We start from the raw sequence: 20,104 nt of genomic DNA on the forward strand, positions 1-20,104 counted from the left end.
TCCATCACCTCCACTAGCTTTGTTCATAGTGATGCTTCCCAAGGCCCACTTGACTTCCCATTCCAGGATGTCTGGCTCTAGGTGAATGATCATACCATCGTGATTATCTGGTTCGTGAAGATCTTTTTTGTACAATTCTTCTGTGTATTCTCACCACCTGTTCTTAATATATTCTTTTTCTGTTAGGTCCATACCATTTCTGTCCTTTATTGTGCCCATCTTTACATGAAATGTTCCCTTGGTAGCTCTAATTTTCTTGAAGAGATATCTAGTCTTGTTTTCCTCTATTTCTTTGCATTGATCACTGAGGAAGGCTTTCTTATCTCTCCTTGCTATTCTTTGGAACTCTGCATTCAAATGGGTATATCTTTCCTTTTCTCCTTTGCCTTTCACTTCTCTTCTTTTCACAGCTATTTATAAGGGCTCCTCAGGCAACCATTTTGCCTTTTTGCATTTCTTTTTCTTGGGGATGGTCTTGATCCCTGACTTCTGTACAGTGTCATGAACCTCCATCCATAGTTCTTTAGGCACTCTATCAGATCTAAACCCTTGAATCTATTTCTCAATTCCACTGTATAATCGTAAGGGATTTGATTTAAGTCATACCTGAATGGTCTAGTAGCTTTACCTGCTTTCTTCAGTTTAAGTCTGAATTTGGCAATAGGTGTTCATGATCTGAGCCACAGTCAGCTCCCAGTCTTGTTTTTGCTGACTATGTAGAGCTTTTCCATCTTTGGCTGAAAAGAATATAAATCTGATTTCAGTATTGGCCATCTGGTGGTGTCCATGTGTGGAGTCTTCTCTTGTGTTGTTGGAACAGGGTGTTTGCCATGCTCAGGCTGTTCTCTTGGCAAAACTCTATTAGCCTTTGCCCTGCTTCATTCTGTACTCCAAGGCCAAATTTGCCTGTTACTCCAGGTATTTCTTGACTTTCTACTTTTGCATTCCAGTCCCCTGTAATGCAGAGGACATCTTTTTTAGCGTGTTAGTTCTAGAAAGTCTCATAGGTCTTCATAGAACCATTCAACTTCAGCTTCTTCAGCATCACTGGTCGGGGCATAGACTTGGATTACTGTGATATTGGATGGTTTGCCTTGGAAATGAACGGAGATCATTCTTTCGTTTTTGAGATTGCATCCAAGTACTGCATTTCAGACTCTCTTTTTGACTGTGTTGGCTACTCCATTTCTTCTAAGGGATTCTTGCCCACAGTTGTAGATATAATAGTCATCTGAGTTAAATTCACCCATTCCAGTCCATTTTAGTTCACTGATTCCTAGAATGTCGATGTTCATTCTTGCGATCTCCTATTTGACCACTTCCAATTTGCCTTGATTCATGGACCTAACATTCCAGGTTCCTATACAATACTACTCTTTACAGGATTGGACTTTACTTCCATCACCAGTCACATCCACAACTGGGTGTTGTTTTGCTTTGGTTCCATCTCTTCATTCTTTCTGGAGTTATTTCTCCACTGATCTCTAGTAGCATATTGGGCACCTACTGACCTGAGGAGTTCATCTTTCAGTATCTTATCTTATTGCCTTTTCATACTGCTCATGGGGTTCTGCAGGCAAGAATACTGAAGTGGTTTGCCATTCCTTTCTCCAACAGACCACGTTTTGTCAGAACTCTCCACCATGACCTGTCTTGGGTGGCCCTACACAGCATGTCTCATAGTTTCATTGAGTTAGACAAGGCTGTGGTCCGTGTGATCAGATTGGTTAGTTTTCTGACCAATCGGTAGGATCCAAATCTCGGGTTGAAGATATACATAGGGTAGTGTGGGATAGAGTTAACATACCCAAACATGTTATGGTCAGACACTGTGCTCTGGGACAAAGTGGGGAGCTTTGATGGAGCACTTGATTAGAAGGCCAGAGATGTGGTTTCAAGTTTTGATTTTGCTGCCAAGTAGAGCTGTGACTTTGGGTCTTAGCTTTTCTGCGTCTCAATCTGTAAAATGAGAAAATCAGACTAGTTGGCCTCCAAGGTCTTAGGCATCTGGTTAAAGATAACTCTCTGTGAGCCTCTAGGTCTGACTGGTTATCAAGATAAGAAGATATATATAGTTAAGGGATCCAGAGTGAATAATTACAGGTTTTTCAGCCAATTATATCAGGGTATTCTTTGTACTTCCTAACAAATAGCAGAGGAAAATTTATGATTGAAAAAATACATGAGTCTCCTGCGTTTTCTCTCCTTCCCACCCTGTAGCCCTATGGTCCAGAGACAACCTTTAAAAATGATTTCACTATTTGTTTTTAGCTTCTCTTAGAATTACTTCCATGAGGCTTAATAATATATGTAAACTTCTGTTTCTTGAATTACCAACTTTCGACCATATCTATGGACTTTTTTAGTATGAAAAATAAGAATTTAAGTCACTTTTTCTATTTCCTCCTTTCTCCATCCCCCATTATTTGATATTTATATTTTCAAAAGTCTTTTATTAATTATCTTTATAGTTTCAAATTGATAGACTTATATTTTGATCCATCAACTTTCAGTCCGCCAACTTGCCATTTTGTAGAATGGCATTATAAGTGCCCCATGCACTAACGCTCTTTTCAATATTCCAGGTTCTGGGAGCCATACTTGACTTTTACATCATTATGGTTAATATTTTTAGTTTGTCTTCCATCCCCCAAGTATTACGTGCTTATCTTTATGTTTCAGTTCAGTCGCTCAGTCGTGTCTGACTCTCCGCGACCCCATGAATCACAGCACGCCAGGCCTCCCTGTCCATCACCAACTCCCGGAGTTCACTCAAACTCATGTCCATCAAGTCGGTGATGCCATCCAGCCACCTCATTCTCTGTCGTCCCCGTCTCCTCCTATCCCCAATTGCTCCCAGCATCAGATTCTTTTCCAGTGAGTCAACTCGTCGCATGAGGTGGCCAAAGTATTGGAGTTTCAGCCTTAGCATAAGTCCTTCCAATGAACACCCAGGATTGATCTCCTTTAGAATGGACTGGTTGGATCTCCTTGCAGTCCAAGGGGCTCTCAAGAGTCTTCTCCAGCACCACAGTTCAAAAGCATCAATTCTTCGGTGATCAGCTTTCTTCACAGTCCAACTCTCACATCCATACATGACCATGGGGAACCATAGCCTTGACTAGACGGACCTTGGTTGGCAAAGTAATGTCTCTGCTTTTTAATATGCTATCTAGGCTGGTCATAACTTTCCTTCCAAGGAGTAAGCGTCTTTTAATTTCCTGGCTCCAATCAGCATCTGCAGTGATTTTGGAGCCCAAAAAAATAAAGTCTGACACGGTTTCCTCTGTTTCCCCATCTATTTCCCAAGAAGTGATGGGACCAGATGCCATGATCTTCGTTTTCTGAATGTTGAGCTTCAAGCCAACCTTTTCACTCTCCTCTTTCACTTTGATCAAGAGGCCTTTGAGTTCCTCTTCACTTTCTGCCATAAGGGTGGTGTCATCTGCATATCTGAGGTTATTGATATTTCTCCCAGCAATCTTGATTCCAGCTTGTGCTTCTTCCAGCCCAGCATTCCTCTTTATGTTTCAGTTCAGTTCAGTTCAGTCGCTCAGTCGTGTCCGACTCTCCGCGACCCCATGAATCACAGCACGCTAGGCCTCCCTGTCCATCACGAACTCCCGGAGTACACTCAAACCCACGTCCACAGAGTCGGTGATGCCATCCAGCCATCTCATTCTCGGTCGTCCACTTCTCCTCCCGCCCCCAACCTTTCCCAGCATCAGAGTCTTTTCCAGTGAGTCAACCCGTCACATGAGGTGGCCAAAGTATTGGAATTTCAGCTTTAGCATCAGTCCCTCCAATGAACATCCAGGATTGATCTCCTTTAGAATGGACTGGTTGGATCTCCTTGCAGTATAAGGGACTCTCAAGAGTCTTCTCCAACACCACAGTTCAAAAGCATCGATTCTTCGGTGATCAGCCTTCTTCACAGTCCAACTCTCACATCCATACATGACCACGGGAAAAACCATAGCCTTGACTAGACGGAGCTTGGTTGGCAAAGTAATGTCTCTGCTTTTTAATATACTATCAAGGTTGGTCATAACTTTCCTTCCAAGGAGCAAGCGTCTTTTAATTTCATGGCTGCAATCAGCATCTGCAGTGATTTTGGAGCCCCCAAAAATAAAGTCTGACACTGTTTCCACTGTTTTTCCATCTATTTCCCATGAAGTGATGGGACCAGATGCCATGATCTTCGTTTTCTGAATGTTGAGCTTCAAGCCAACCTTTTCACTCTCCTCTGTTACTTTCATCAAGAGGCTTTTGAGTTCTTCTTCACTTTCTGCCATAAGGGTAGTGTCATCTGCATATCTGAGGTTATTGATAATTCTCCCGGCAATCTTGATTCCAGCTTGTGCTTCTTCCAGCCCAGCATTCCTCATGATGTACTCTGCATATAAGTTAAATAAGCAAGGTGACAGTATACAACCTTGACGTACACCTTTTCCTATTTGGAACCAGTCTGTTGTTCCATGTCCAGTTCTAACTGTTGCTTCCTGACCTGCATACAGGTTTCTCAAGAGGCAGGTCAGGTGGTCTGGGATTCCCATCTCTTTCAGAATGTTCCATAGTTTATTGTGATCCACACAGTCAAAGGCTTTGGCATAGTCAGTGAAGCAGAAATAGATGTTTTTCTGAAACTCTCTTGCTTTCTCCATGATCCAGCAGATGTTGGCAATTTGATCTCTGGTGCCTCTGCCTTTTCTAAAACCTGCTTGAACATCTGGGAGTTCTCGGTTTACATACTGCTGAAGCCTGGCTTGGAGAATTTTGAGCATGACTTTACTAGCGTGTGAGATGAGTGCAATTGTGCGGTAGTTTGAGCATTCTTTGGCATTGCCTTTCTTTGGGATTGGAGTGAAGACTGACCTCTTCCAGTCCTGTGGCCACTGCTGAGTTTTCCAAATCTGCTGGCATATTGAGTGCAGCACTTTCACAGCATCATCGTTCAAGACTTGAAATAGCTCAATTGGAATTCCATCACCTCCACTAGCTTTGTTCGTAGTGATGCTTTCTAAGGCCCACTTGACTTCACATTCCAAGATGTCTGGCTCTAGGTCAGTGATCATGTTATCGTGACTATCTTGGTCATGAAGATCTTTTTTGTACAGTTCTTCTGTGTATTCCTGCCACCTCTTCTTAATATCTTCTGCTTCTGTTAGGTCCATACCATTTCTGTCCTTTATCGAGCCCATCTTTGCATGAAATGTTCCCTTGGAATCTCTAATTTTCTTGAAGAGATCTCTTGTTTTTCCTATTCTGTTGTTTTTCTCTATTTCTTTGCATTGATCACTGAGGAAGGCTTTCTTATCTCTCCTTGCTATTCTTTGGAACTCTGCATTCAGATGCTTATATCTTTCCTTTTCTCCTTTGCTTTTTGCCTCTCTTCTTTTCACAGCTATTTGTAAGGCCTCCTCAGACAGCCATTTTGCTCTTTTGCATTTCTTTTCCATGGGGATGGTCTTGGTCCCTGTCTCCTGTACAATGTCACGAACCTCCGTCCAGAGTTCATCAGGCACTCTATCAATCAGATCTAGTCCCTTAAATCTATTTCTCACTTCCACTGTATAATCATAAGGGATTTGATTGAGGTCATATCTGAATGGTCTAGTGGTTTTCCCTGCTTTCTTCAATTTCAGTCTGAATTTGGCAATAAGGAGTTCATGATCTGAGCCACAGTCAGCTCCTGGTCTTGTTTTTGCTAACTGTATACAGCTTCTCCATCTTTGGTTGCAAAGAATATAATCAATCTGATTTCGATGTTGACCATCTGGTGATGTCCATGTGTAGAGTCTTCTCTTGTGTTGTTGGAAGAGGGTGTTTGCTATGACCAGTGCATTCTCTTGACAAAACTCTATTAGCCTTTGCCCTGCTTCATTCCGTGCTCCAAGGCCAAATTTGCCAGTTACTCCAGGTGTTTCTTGACTTCCTACTTTTGCATTCCAGTCCCCTAGAATGAAAAGGACATCTTTTTTGGGTGTTAGTTCTAAAAGGTCTTGTAGGTCTTCATAGAACCGATTAACTTCGGCTTCTTCAGCATTATTGGTTGGGGCATAGGCCTGGATTACTGTAATATTGAATGGTTTGCCTTGGAAACTAACAGAAATCATTCTGTCATTTTTAAGAATGCATCCAAGTACTGCATTTCGAACTCTTGTTGACCATGATGGCTACTCCATTTCTTCTAAGGGATTCTTTATGTTTAGATTACTGTTTTTACCACATTACATTTCTGTGCCTTCTTTAATAGCCATGTCCAGAATCATAACTGTATGAATACTCAAAAGTTTTATGTCTCTTAAGAGCTAAGGAAATAATTGGGTATGGACTTAAAGACTTAACTTAGTAAACCATTCATTTACACATTTATTCAACATATTTATTGAATATCAGACTTGTCATCACAATGCAATTTACAATAGTGAAAAATTGGAAACAACCTAAACAATTAACTTTAGGGAGTTAGTAAAATCCCTACTATATATTTTTATAGGGAATGCTCTTTAAACATTAAAAAAATGATGTAAATGTTAATAACATAAAAAATTCTGTTCTATAGTAAATTTTAAAATATTTCTAAAACAATATATACACTATAGCCTCACTTTTGTCTAAAAAAATAACAAAACACAAAGCAACCATGTAAGAAATTCAGGGGAAAATGCTGGAAGCATGAATTGTTGTTTAGATGTTTGGTGGTATCTGACAATTGGGACCCATGGACTGTAGTCTGGCTGGCTCCTCTGTCTATGGGATTTCTCAGACAAGAATACTGGCGTGGGTAGCCATTTCCTTCTCTAGGGGATCTTCCCAATCCAGGGATTGAACCTGCAAATCCTGCATCGGCAAGCGGATTCTTAACCCCTAAACCACCAGGGAAGCCCAGAAGCATGAATGCCAAACTGTTAATTTGGTAATGTGGCTATCTCAGGTGGTGGTGATTTCTCTTTCTTTTTCTTCTGACTTGTGTTTTTTCAGTTACCCAAAAAGAACATGTGTCACTTTTATGATAATTTTTAAGCTAAAGATTAAAAAATTAAAGTTGCCAGTTTTTCTTGAAATAGTGTATTAAAATAATCTAGGAGTACCCGATAAGGTTCATTAAATATTTGTGAAGTGGACGAGAGAATGTTTGATTCCAGAGGTTTCTGGATTCATAGTATTGACACTTATACATTCACAGTTTTATCCAGAAGCAAGTCCTAGTTATCTCAAAGGAAAAATAATGCATTGAAAAAATCTAAGAAATGGCTTTAACTGAATGTTGGTTTTATAATGGCAAATCCAGCAGACTTGAGGCCCACCACAGAAGTGGCCAGGCAACAATGCTATATTTCACAGTAAGCAGGATCTGAATAAAAGTGTCCTTTGTGCTTGAGAGACTGAGGGGTGGGACTTGGGGCAATTCATGTTATTTCTCCTTAATGGAAGTTGAGGCAGCCTCTAATCCTGCTGTCACATGACAGCTACTTATTTGATTTTTTGGCAATTTGGGGAGCAGCTGTGGACACATGATTTTTCTGCAAAAAGAGCCAGCTGCATTCTTATCCATTTGAAAATGCCTGGGTATACTAAGCTTCCTATCCACCATGTTTCTGATCCAGCGATAGCCTCAGCAACTCACTTCCTTTTAATTGATATTTGTAGCTGTTGATAAGCATCTGAATATTTGAGAATGCATTTTCTAATCCTTTTTATCATTGTCATCAACATTCATTAGGTACCTTCTCACTCAGGGCACTGTGACAGACTCAGGGTTGTAAGCTGTAATGTGGAGACGACTTTCCTCTTTGACAGGTGGGTCAGCATTATCCTCAGAATCATTTTGTTTTCAGCAGGTTAAATGACAGTGTAAAGAAAGAATCTGGTGTGAAGGCAGCTGAAAGCTGTGTGCCTTTGGTCCCCAGACTCCTCCTGAGTCTGCTGTCTGGGTATTCACTCCCGTCTTCTTGCTTTGCTACGTGCCTTCACAAACTGTTGCCTCAGCCTGCAGCCCCCTTCTTTCGTTCTGGCACCTGACAGACTCCTGGCTGAAGACCTGTCCCCGCTTCATGATACCTGTTCAATGTCCTTGTAGTCCTCTCTTCTTAGTGCTCCCTTAGCCTTTGGTGATGATTATCACTAGAATATGATTTTTTCTTTTTATTTATTAAAAAAATATCTTTTTGGGAGCAGCCTGTGGGATCTTAGTTCCCTGACCAGGGTTCGAACCTGTGTTCCCTGCATTGGAAGCACAGAGACTTAACTATCAGACCTCTAGGGAAGTCCTGGAAAAGGCTTTTTTAAAGGCAAAAAGCCTTCTAAGTTAATTTTATCCATTTGTACTTATTTTTTTAAGCTCTTTTAACCCAGGGTCCAAGAAATACAGTCAGGGAATTGGGTAGGCAAAATTTCTCTAATGAGTAAAAGAAAACTTTGCTTTTGATTATGAACGCCTTTAGGGTGAGGGAGCGACACAGTCGCTTTTCTTATCTTTGCAGCGTTGAATTATCACAAGGGATGGATTTGCTTGAAATATTGTATGAACCTACTTAATTAGAAACTTCTTTAACAATGATTAGAAGCAAGTCATTTCAAAACTTAAAAATAGAATATAGAAGAACTGTACTGTTCATTGTGGTAGTCACAGCCACTTGTAGCTATTTATATTAAAATTATTTAAAACTAACTGTCACATTTCATGTGGTCAGTAGGCATATGTGGTTAGTTAACCACATGTGGTTAGTGACTGTTATTATTTTGGACAGTGTAAATTGAGAACATTTCCATCATTGTAGAAATTCCTATTGGACAATACATCAACTCTTCTATATATTCTAAAGCAGTACTGTCTAGAACCTATAGAAGAGTTGATGTATTTTGAAGCATTTGGTGGAGTAGATTCACCTATTTAATACAGAAGGATGTTTATTCCAGTCAAAGAATTTTTTTTTTTTTTTATGCAGATAGTGGAGTGCAGTTTATTACACCAGGGGCCCAAAGCAGAGTCTCCTCTTAGCCAAGGACCCCGACCAGTTTTTGCGAAAACCTTATATACCCTAAGTGTACGTGCCCAAACCCACCTCCCCAAATTCCCTGAAACTAGTCTGAACAAAGGAAAAAGAAAGATACAATCAAAGTTAACCCGTGATTCATATGCCTTAAGCCTAGGAAGTTAACAGTGGACAATTATCAATAGGCCTGTGGTCATACTTCAATAAGCTTAATATAATGTATGAATCTGTCCGGTTACACAGATAATTAGGGTATTCTTTTAGGCAACAGAGAGCCCTGGGGCTCTTCCTTCCAGGGGACTGGTTTTCCAGTTGGTATGTCATTTCCATAGATATGGGTATATAGCTCAAAGTCCACAGTCCGGCCCAAGATGGAGTCCTGCTTTCACGATAGAGCCTGTTCTGTTTCCTCCTTCACTCCAATTTCAAATCTGCCCCAGCTGACACTTTTGTAAAAATACATGTTATTCATAGAAATATTAATATTTTAAAACAAAGAATTTTAATTTCAAGCACAGCTTGAAATTCCCTGTGCTTTCCTTACATTTTCCCTTGGTTGTGGCACCCTCTAGTGTTTCAGCTTTGTTTAGATCACAAACTCCCAATTTGTGATTTATAAGCACCTTTTCTCCCAATGTAAAAATAAATCCTGTAACTTCCCCTTTGATATTTCTAGATTTATCTGTCTTTATGTGGAATAGTAATACTAGTAATAACAGGTTACACTTAACTAGCACTTATTATATATCATGCTCCATTTTAAGCCCTTTTATAAAAGTTGGTCCAAAAAACTTGTTTGGTCTTTACAATAATTCTATGAGGTAGTTTCTATTAATGTCCCCAACTGAAAGACTGTAAAACTAAGGTGTAGAAGTCAAGTGGAACTTGTCTGAGGTGGTTGAGAGTGGCAGAGCAAGGACTTGAACTCAGTACTCTGGCTCCAGAGTCTGTAATCTTAATTACTCCGCTATGGAAGTGAGGATGAGCTTTCAAGCAGGAATGGGGTGGAATGGAGAGGACACTTTGCATACTCCTGGCATGCTCTTGTACTAAATTCCTTGGGCCTAGTTGTATAATAAGAAAACAAAACTCTAAATAAATCTCTTGAAGCCACACTGGAAATTATAGTTAGTCCCTACTATTGATTTTCAGTAGATATGCATGGATCTATCTGTATACTCATTATGCCCAAGAAATTAGAGTGGTAGATAAAGGTCAAAGCTGCCACTCCTACCACATTTTCTTTTGTTTGTCCAGACACTGGACCCAGTATATTTATTGAATAATATAACAGATCTTTTTGTGATTGTCACTATTATTTCCATAAATGCCATAAAAAGGCATTTATTATTGTGACGTTGATTTTGAGGTTTACTGGAATGTTAGACTTATTAAGTACTTTTAAAAGAGCAGGTAAGAGAGACTCATAAACAGTTAAAAGTTTGTGTGTTTGTATGACTCCTACTTCTCTTCCTGTCTGTACCCCCTTCTCACTTCTATGTCCAATTTTTCTCTTCCTGAGGCATTTTATACTCTTAACCTCTTTTTAATGATTAATCAAACTCAAGATTTTGTATTCAACTTCTATCAGCATATGGAAACAAACCATAGTGGTGTCCTTATAAAAATGTCCTTCGAATCACTTCATTGATAGTATAAAAATGTCAGTACATTTTATTATATTGACTTAAATCAATATAAAATTTTGCTACTTATTGACACTTTTGAGTAATTTCTACAAAGGTACATGTTTTCCTCCCTTTATATCAGTCAGGACCTATAAACCATGTGAGGTATTTCAGTGAATTTAATTCTGGAATTGGTTACACAGGTGTTGGAAGACTAGAAGAGCAAAAGCAGACACTGAGTTAATCCAGGTAACACAGGAAGCAGCTACCCCCGCTCCCCTTGGGCTGGGGGAACAGAATAGAAGAACCTAAGAGTTCAGAGGGGCCCCCACACTGCTGGTAATCTCATTTCCGATGGGATGTCACGCAGCTGGTGCTCAACAAACAGGGAGAGAGGGGCACAGCTGGAGTTGGGAGATGAGGCTATCCTTGGTCATTGGAGCAACTCGATTAGGAATGAAAACTGCAAGGCAGTCCCTTCTCTCCACTTCTTCCCATCTTAACCTGTTGTCTCTCCTTGGTGAAACCTAATTTGAAGCTGGTAAACAAAGTTTGCCGACACAGCCCAGAATTGGCTAGAGAGCATTTCAGTACAGGTGTAGAATAGAGGGCTTGGAAGCTGAGAGAAGAGATGAATGGCTAGCATAGTATTATAGGAGAATTAATGGAAACTGTAATTGCCTGGGTCTAGCTTTACTAATTATAATGTGCAACCAATTACCCATAAGCATTTATTAGGGAACAAATTATGATGGCTGCTATTCATAGAGACTTTAGTACCCAGGCCCTGCCTTCCATGAACTTATAATATTGGTTTCACAAAACCATCCACTCACCGTAAAGTCATTATGAAGTTTTGTGTTAAAGCTTGTTTTTTCACATATGTATAAAAGCAATATGTGGACTCTTTGGTTGTTACTAATGAATATTTACAAATTTTATCCACATTGGAATGAAAAATATTATGTGATTCCAGTCATAAATTAGGCAGTTAGCCTTACTCAGGGTGAGATAATTTCTAAACTTGAACTGTGCTGTCTTCTTGATCTGAACGTGAGAAAGGGACTTGATTTTTCTAGTGATGGTTTGCTCTAGCATGTTGAATTTTTAAAGTTTCAAAATGATCAGTTTGGAAGGCTATATTGTGGTTATTTGGTTTTAAGGTTCTTTTTTCAAAGTAATACATTCCTATGAGAAAAGTTCAAATAGAAGGATTTATAATAAAAAATCAATGGCCCTTTGCCACATTCTTCACCTGCACCTAGTCCCACTGTTCAGAGACAAGTTACTTTAACTGTTTCTGTTTATAGTTTTAACTATTTTGTTTATAGTATTATCAAACAGTATTACCTCCATAACTTTAGAAAATACACCTGTACTACTTTTTTCTTGATTTATCAAGCTTGGGGCATTTTACCTCGCCGTACTTTCTTCCTTTCCGCTCTGCTTCTGAGTTGCACTGTGATACTGAGATCTCTCTGCTCTTGGTCTGATTCCCTCACTGTGTAAAGATAGGATGTTATGCTCCCAGCCATTCCCCAACCTCTCTACCCTCTCCTACCTCCTTACCTCTCTCAGCCTGATCTTTGCCTTTACATTGCCAGGGTTCATAACTTTTACGTTCTACTTTGTGTTATATTTAATCTGCTGGATTTTTAAGTATAGTTGGAGTCTGAAAATGGAAAGCAAGAAGCTGCATCATAACTATGGCTTGTTCTTTTTTTGGTAGACCTCAGTGATGTGAGGATTGTGTGTGTGTGTGTGTGTTTTCTTCTTCCTCTGCAAGTCCTGTAACACCCTGTAACACCCTTGGGCTGTTTGAAAGAGAATATTCCTAGGAAGGTCAAATGGATTCCTTTTTTCTTAAGCTCCATTTATTACTCAGAACTAAACCACATTTTACCTTGTTTCTATTTTCACTTTGACTTTCTTGTTGCAGTTGTTTTAAAGTTTTTCCTGCTGTGGTAAAATTTTGATCCATTATCCTGTGTCCCTCAAGAATCAAATTATTGTCTTTGGCTTTAGGCTTTTTTTGGGAAAGGCTGTTTTGTTGAGTAAAATTTCTATCCTAGTCATGAAATTTAGATTCTGGACATGTCTGTGAATTAAATTGAACCTCTCTGCTTTTCTGTTCCTGGTTTTGTCTGTGGACATAGTCTTGCTCTGCGAATTTCCCCCAGGCTGTTCTTGTGGCTTTTCCTTTGATGTGATAATTCTGTTGATGAGACTAAGGCTTTCTCTTACTTTTAGTTATACCTTGATTGGATTTCTCAGCCTGTTCTTCCAACTGTGGTTTTTTTTTTTTAATACTCTACACTTAATCTCATTATATGTGGATTAGACTAAATTTAACTGCCCTTGGACATTTCATCCAAATTCCAGTAGCTCCTTACACACTGTTGACTACAACTAACAGGATGCTTCTGACCAGGAAATCTGTTTTTCTGAGTTCTCTTGCATTACCTTTAGTCCCATGCCTGCTGGTCCACAGTGGCAAAAATAGGAACTCCTCTGTCTAAAATTCCCCTTCTCCAATCCCTTATGCATGTGTGCTCAGTCAGTAAATCTGACTCTTTACAACCCCCTGGACTGTAGCCTGCCAGGCTCCTCTGTCCATGGGATTTCCCAGGCGAGATACTGGAGTGGGTTGCCATTTCCTTCTCCAGGGGATCTTCCTGACCCAGGGATTGAACCCATGTCTTCTGCACTGAGAAGTTCCCCATTCCCTTATAGATTATATGTTAAAGAACCTTCAGATGAAGTATATGTTGCACCATAGGTGATGATCTAGGCTAAGAAACAGGCTTTAATAAAATTGCTACCAAGTTGTGTTATTTGTGGGGGGGGAATGGTTTTTTAAAAATGGAGTGTAACTAATCTGCTGAACATCACTGGTTCCAGGTAATAGACATGCCTTTTTATTTGGATATGATGTTTAGAATCACACTTACATGTTGTCTGTCTTTTCATCTTGCTTTTCAGATCTACTCAGAGGAATCACTATTGGGTCCATTCCCTGTTTTGTGCATTTTCATGAAATTATGTTAGAGGTGTTGGTTCCCTATAATTTCCTTATGTTAATGTTTTGGAGTCTAGTATTTGAGTCGCTGAAGTTAATATAATAAAGTCTTGACTCAAAATCTTGTTCATGCAGTTAAGAAAGCCATGGGGCTTCCCTGGTGGCTCAGTGGTCAAGAATCTGCATGTAATGCAGGAGACTCGGGTTTGATCCCTGGGTTGGGAAGATCCAGTGGAGGAGGGCATGGCAACCCACTGTAGTACTCTTGCCTAGAGAATCCCATGGACAGAGGAGCCAGGCAGGCTGCATTCCATAGGGTCACACAGAGTCAGAAATGACTGAAGCGACAAAGCAGCAGCAGCAAGAAAGCCATATCCTCAGAGATGGATGTATAGCTTAAAGATGAGGTAATTGAGGCCCAGTCCTTGAGAGACTAGTCAGGTAATGTGTCAAGAAGGATAGAATCATGAAGACATAGGAATTCTGGCATCATAATAATTAGTGTTGAGCTTTTATATGTTCTTCACCATATCTGGAAAATCTCCTTTAACCCCCTTCCTTTTGAGGAAAGGTACTACTCTTTTTTCCTTTATCATTTAAAAAAAATAAAAAGGTTGAAATTGAGGCTTAGGGGTTAAGTAACTTGTCCAGGAGTTCTGAATGTCTGGTAATAGCCTGTGCTATTTTTAAATTTTCATATTATCTAATGTTTTTATCTATTAGAAGTTCCTATCATTTCTGCTCTCCAGAAAATCTGACTTTTTGAGGATGAAAGCTAGAATGCCTCACTAAAAATGACTTAAGTGGGATGGGGTATGACAGTTGCCTGCAGTACGTGTATGCCAGTCATATCTGGCTTTAGACAACCTGTTTTGCTTACTAAATTGTGAAACCATTTAAAGCATCCTGTACAGGTATCCCGTTCTGGTTCAAAGAAGTCAGAAATGGCCTTGCCTTTGCTTTTTACAGAGTGTCAACAGACAGGTTAGTGAGGCTGAGGGATAGCGTGGAGAAAGACCTAGAAAGAGATGAGGCTCTGGGTAGGAGTGACAAGCTTGTGAAACAGACATCCCTATTGATTTATTCTGTGAACTGCTGTTCTATAGAAAAGAACTGAAATCCATTATGCCAAGTGCATAGCATACAAATCCTTTTGAAAAGGATTTAGATGCCAGCTAATCCCAAATCATTTAAAAACAATTTTGGAGTACCCAGAATTCTAAAATGCCCTAGGCAGTTTGTCTCAGACTAGAACAGTGAAATGGATGGAAAAATAGTATTTTAATGGTATCTTCCTTTCATATATTGTGTTTAATTGCATGACTTAAATGGTGCATTAAATTGCATTTTTAGATATGTACAAATCTGGGGGTATCTCGAATCTTCAAGATTCTATCTAGTTTCTCACCATTAAGTATGATGTTAGCTGTAGATTATTTTTTTTACCAAGTTGAGAAAGATCCCCTCTATTCATAGTTTGCATTTCTTCCTTTTTAAGACTAACATTCCATTGTTTGTGTGTCCACTTTTTTTTAGGGTTCAAATTCATTTTATTCTTTAATTAGTTTTGTAAATTTATTTTTAATTGGAGGTTTGTCCACATTTTGTTACCCACTCATCTGTTGGTGGATAGTTAGTTGCTTCCACCTTTGGGCCATTGTGAATAATGCTGCTGTGAACATCAGTGTACAAAAAGCCCTTCCAGACCCCTTGTCAGTTCTCCCAGCATTTGTAGTACCCAGAAGTGTGGAATTGCCGGATCATATGGTAATTCTTCTGAAAGATTTTTGAGAAACTAATATGCATAGTTTGATATAAAAGGATGTTCACTTCACTGATGTTTATAGTAGCAAAAATATGGAAGCTGCTTTCCTATATATCGTGGCTTCCCAAGTGGCTCAGATGATAAAGAATCTCCCTGGGAGACCTGGATTCGATTCCTGGGTCAGGAAAATCCCCTGGAGGAGGGAATGGCAACCCACTCCAGTGTTCTTGCCTGGAGAATCCCATGGACAGAGGAGCCTGGTGGGCTATAGTCCATGGGGTCGCAAAGAGCCAGATACAACTGGGTGACTAACACTTTCACTTCCCTATGTATCAGTAGGTGATTGATTGCATAATTATGGCACATCAATACAGTGAAGTATTCTTCAGCTATATAGAAAGGTCTGTAGATCTGTATATTTTGACATGTCAAAATGTCCAGATATCTTGTCACAGAATAATATATGTATTGTGAGCCTATTTTTATTTTAAATCGTACATATGTATATATGCTTCAAAAGATTGTTAAGGATAGTGTACTTCTCTGTATGTTAGGGCAGGGGGAAGAGGGAACAGAGCATAAGTGCTGTCTGTAGGAGAGCATACCTTAGTCCTGTTACTGTGTCATTTCAGGGTATATAAGAAACACAGTTTTATAAGCAGAAAAACCAATTTGAATAATCACAGCTTGGGAAAAAAATGTTTAACTCCTATATGTGTTTAAAATACAAAGGAACTGTTAAGTATTTTACTTACCGTTTTTATGTGCACAGTGTCAAATGCAAGTCACCAGAACCTTTTGAATATCTTTTTTATCATTATGGGTAATACCAAAGATATGTGTTGTTTTGTGACTTTAAATATAAAATTAACACAGTGAATTTCCATCAGAATAGTTTCATGCCAGGAAAATATTCTACCATTTTTATGTCATACAGTAATGATGCTGCCCATTTCCTATGACTTGATGTGGTGAGGTATATAGTAAAATGAAAGGCTTGTCAAAGTTCCTTTTCCCTTGAGGAAGGTATTTCTTAGTTTAAGAATTAACCTGTATTACACACTGAACCCTGTTCTTTACCTTTTTTTCCAATAGTGGATCTTCATGGAGGAACACGGAGTGACCCAAACTGAACACATGGCTACCATAGAAGCTCATGCCGTGGCCCAACAAGTTCAGCAGGTCCATGTGGCCACCTACACTGAACACAGTATGTTGAGTGCTGATGAAGACTCACCTTCTTCTCCTGAGGACACCTCGTATGATGATTCAGACATACTTAACTCCACAGCAGCTGATGAGGTTACAGCCCATCTGGCTGCTGCAGGTAATGTTTGGATTGGAATCTCTTCATTTTTGGCTTAACTCTGGTACTGTGGTTATCTGAAGGAGCCAAGGATACAGGCACTCAGATATCTTCATATCGTATCTTCATGATTTTTTTTAAAGCCTTGCATTTTCAACTTGTACCTGTATTACACTGAGACTTAGGTTCTAGACTCATGTACTGTTAGTGACATGAACTTTGGTTTTGCTTTTTCATCCATTCCAGAACTCTTTACTTTTAACTCAACAGCTCAGTCATATTCGACTCTTTGGACTGTAGCCCCTTGGACTATAGCCCACCAGGCTCTTCTGTCAATGGGATTTCCCAGGCGAGAATACTGGAGTGGGTTTTCATTTCCTTCTCCAGGGAATCTTCCCCTCCCAGGGATCCAACCCAGGTCTCTTGCATTGGAGGCAGATTCTTTACCATCTTAGCCACCAAAGAAGTCCACTTTTAACTCATTTAGTCCATTTACATTAAATGTAATCACTGATACGTTTGGGTTTAAATTTATCATGTTTGCTACATGCTTTCTCATTGTCCTGCTTGTCCTGTTTACTTTTCTTTCAATTTTTTTTTGGAGTGATTGAAAGGTGTTTTTGGTTTGTTTTTTTTTTTTTTTTTTTTTTTGGTGTTTTTGTTTTTTATTTTTTCATTCTTTTCTTGTTAGTTTAGAAGTTATATGTACTTGTGTTATTATTTTTGTTTCATACATACTTAATAATTTCCCCTCTTATATCCAGCTTGCTTTATGTTGGTTTTTCTTTTTCGTGTTCTGGTTCTGTTTGGATTAATGCTGGATGTGTGTGTGTTTAGAAAACTATTTTTAGAATAATTTGGGATCTAGAATAATATTTTTGTCATCTAGAGAGGATTTTTGTTTGCTTCTACCAGTGCCTGGGCACTAGCAATCCTGGATGATCTTAATCAAGTTTAAGGTTTTGAGATTTTCTGGGCCCCTAAATGACTTAAAGCTGGGTGATATTTTGTATCATTCTCTTTACTATTTACCCTGTACATTTAGCACTATGTGGAAAGCTCCATGTAGACCATGTCTTCAGTTCAGTTCAGTCTCTCAGTTGTGTCCGACTCTTTGCGACCCCATGAATCACAGCATGCCAGGCCTCCCTGTCTGTCACCTGCTCCTGGAGTTCACTCAAACTCATGTCCATCGAGTCGGTGATGCCATCCAGCCATCTCATTCTCTGTTGTCCCCATCTCCTCCTGCCCCCAATCCCTCCCAGCATCAGAGATCTAATATTGTATAAGGAACACTGATTTTGCGGAGAAGGCATTGGCGACCCACTCCAGTACTCTTGCCTGGAAAATCCCATGGACGAAGGAGTCTAGGCTGCAGTCCATGGGGTCGTGAAGAGTCGGACACGACTGAGCAACTTCACTCTCCCTTTTCCCTTTCATGCACTGGAGAAGGAAATGGCAACCCACTCCAGTGTTCTTGCCTGGAGAATCCCAGGGACGGGGGAACCTGGTGGGCTGCTGTCTATGGGATCGCACAGAGTCAGACACGACTGAAGCGACTTAGTAGCAGCAGCAGCAGTAACACTGATTTTGAAGATACTTAGGAAAAGATGGACAGGAAATCAGTGATTAGAAATAACCAAAGTACTACATTTTTTAAAAAAGTATATGCTGTATTTAAGTGAAAGAAGACAGCTGCAATGAAAATAAACTTTTGCTCTCTGTTGTTGTCCACTGTATTTTTCTGAAATAGTGAATTTAAAAATAAGATTTAGTGGCAAAATACATTAAAAAATGTTTGTAAAATATATTTTGAAATTTTTATACTTCCCAGAAGAGGGCATCCTAACATAATGAATCTAAGTCAACTTCTTTCCTAGGAAGGAAGGTGTTTTTGAGACATAGTTTTGCTATAATACAGTACTGCATTGTCATAGTGTTAAGATTAGCAAAGAACTTTAATCTAACCTTCTTATGTGACAGATGTGGAAACTAACGCCCAACTGATAGAAATGATTTAATAATTCAACAGTTATTGAGGAATTATTATATACTTTATATATTAGTATGTATAGACGCTATAAACAAGACAGGCAAGAACTTGCTCCTAAAGGACCTTACAGAAGGACCCTTCCCTTATAGGAAGAAGGGTACATATAACCAAGTTAAATAATTTCAAAAGCACTGAGTTCTCTGAGGAATATAATGAACTTTACTTTCAATGGAGAGGGAAGGGTAGCTGGTTACCCTCTTTTTCTATTCCTGTTTTTTTCTCTCCCTCTGCTGAAGTAACCACTATTCTGAATTTGATCGTCATCATTCTCTTGAATTTCTTTCATATTTTTTGTGTGTGTATCTATCAGTAAACAATATTTAGCATTGCTTTTGCATGTTTTTGGCTTCCCTTGTGGCTCAGCTGGTAAAGAATCCACCTGCAATGCAGGAGACCTGGGTTCGATCCCTGGGTTGGAAAGATTCCCCTGGAGAAGGGAAAGGCTACCCACTCCAGTATTCTGGCCTGGAGAATTCCGTGGACTGTATGGTCCATGGGGTCGCGAAGAGTCAGACACAACTGAGCAACCTTCACTTTCACTTTCACTTGCATGTTTTAAATTATATATAAATGGTATCACTCCGGTATTGTTTGTCTAAAAGTGTTTATTTCATTCAGTATTATTTTTCTGAGATTTATTTATGTTGATAATACGGCTAGATAATTTTCATTTTAACTGTTATTTAGTATCCATTCATCATCCGAATGTGTCATGTATTGGGAGAACACTTAGGTTGTCTATAATCTTTTACTATTTACAGTTGCTATAAATAAAAATTATTTTGTAGGTGTTCTTGTACATATTGTGAGAGCTCTTGGCTTTGGTTTTCAGACTTCTTTTGACAGTGTGCCACAGTAATACATTGTGATGTAGAATAAATATGCACATATAATTGAAATAACAATTTCTCATGAAGTGATACTTCTACTGCAAGTAACACACTCTTTGATATGTTCTGATATCTTTCACTTTATTCCATGTTATTAAAACACACAAAAAGCTACTTATAGTTTGAAAAATGTTATACCTAATATACCCTCAGGAGGGCAAAGATAGGCACATTTTCAGCTTTACTGGTTATCCCAAATGTCTTTGCAAATAGTTTGATTTGTTTGCATTCCCACCAGCAGTTTACTCAAGTGCCTATTGCTTCTTATCCTCGCCACATTTGGCATTGTCAATTGTTTTTATTTTTGCCAGTCTGATGGGTATGAAGTAGTATCTCCATGTTGGTTTAGTTTGCTTGTTTGAGCAAGAGGTTCCAGCCAGTGCAGGAAAATAAGATAAAGTATTATCTCAGAACTTTATTGACTATTCTTATTTTGCATATTTT

At 39.2% G+C, this 20,104-nt stretch overlaps 1 protein-coding gene across 5 annotated transcripts in view; it reads left to right on the forward strand.

The window, feature by feature from the left end:
- Nucleotides 1-20,104, forward strand: part of NRF1 (nuclear respiratory factor 1) — a 135,303-nt gene that overhangs the window by 31,635 nt on the left and 83,564 nt on the right. For 4 of the 5 annotated variants that reach the window (XM_055421252.2, XM_088834665.1, XM_088834666.1 and 1 more), the window contains one exon: nt 16,507-16,738. In XM_055421252.2, the coding sequence (XP_055277227.1) occupies nt 16,516-16,738 (223 nt within the window). In that variant the 5' untranslated portion in view covers nt 16,507-16,515. Of the gene's footprint in view, nt 1-7,726; nt 7,804-16,506; nt 16,739-20,104 lie in introns of all 5 variants that reach the window. The other variant, XM_055421251.2, reaches the window with a different exon arrangement.

Source organism: Moschus berezovskii, chromosome 3, assembly GCF_049115385.1.
Source record: "Moschus berezovskii isolate FMDL1 chromosome 3, NW_MosBer_1.0, whole genome shotgun sequence".
Taxonomy (NCBI): domain Eukaryota; kingdom Metazoa; phylum Chordata; class Mammalia; order Artiodactyla; family Moschidae; genus Moschus; species Moschus berezovskii.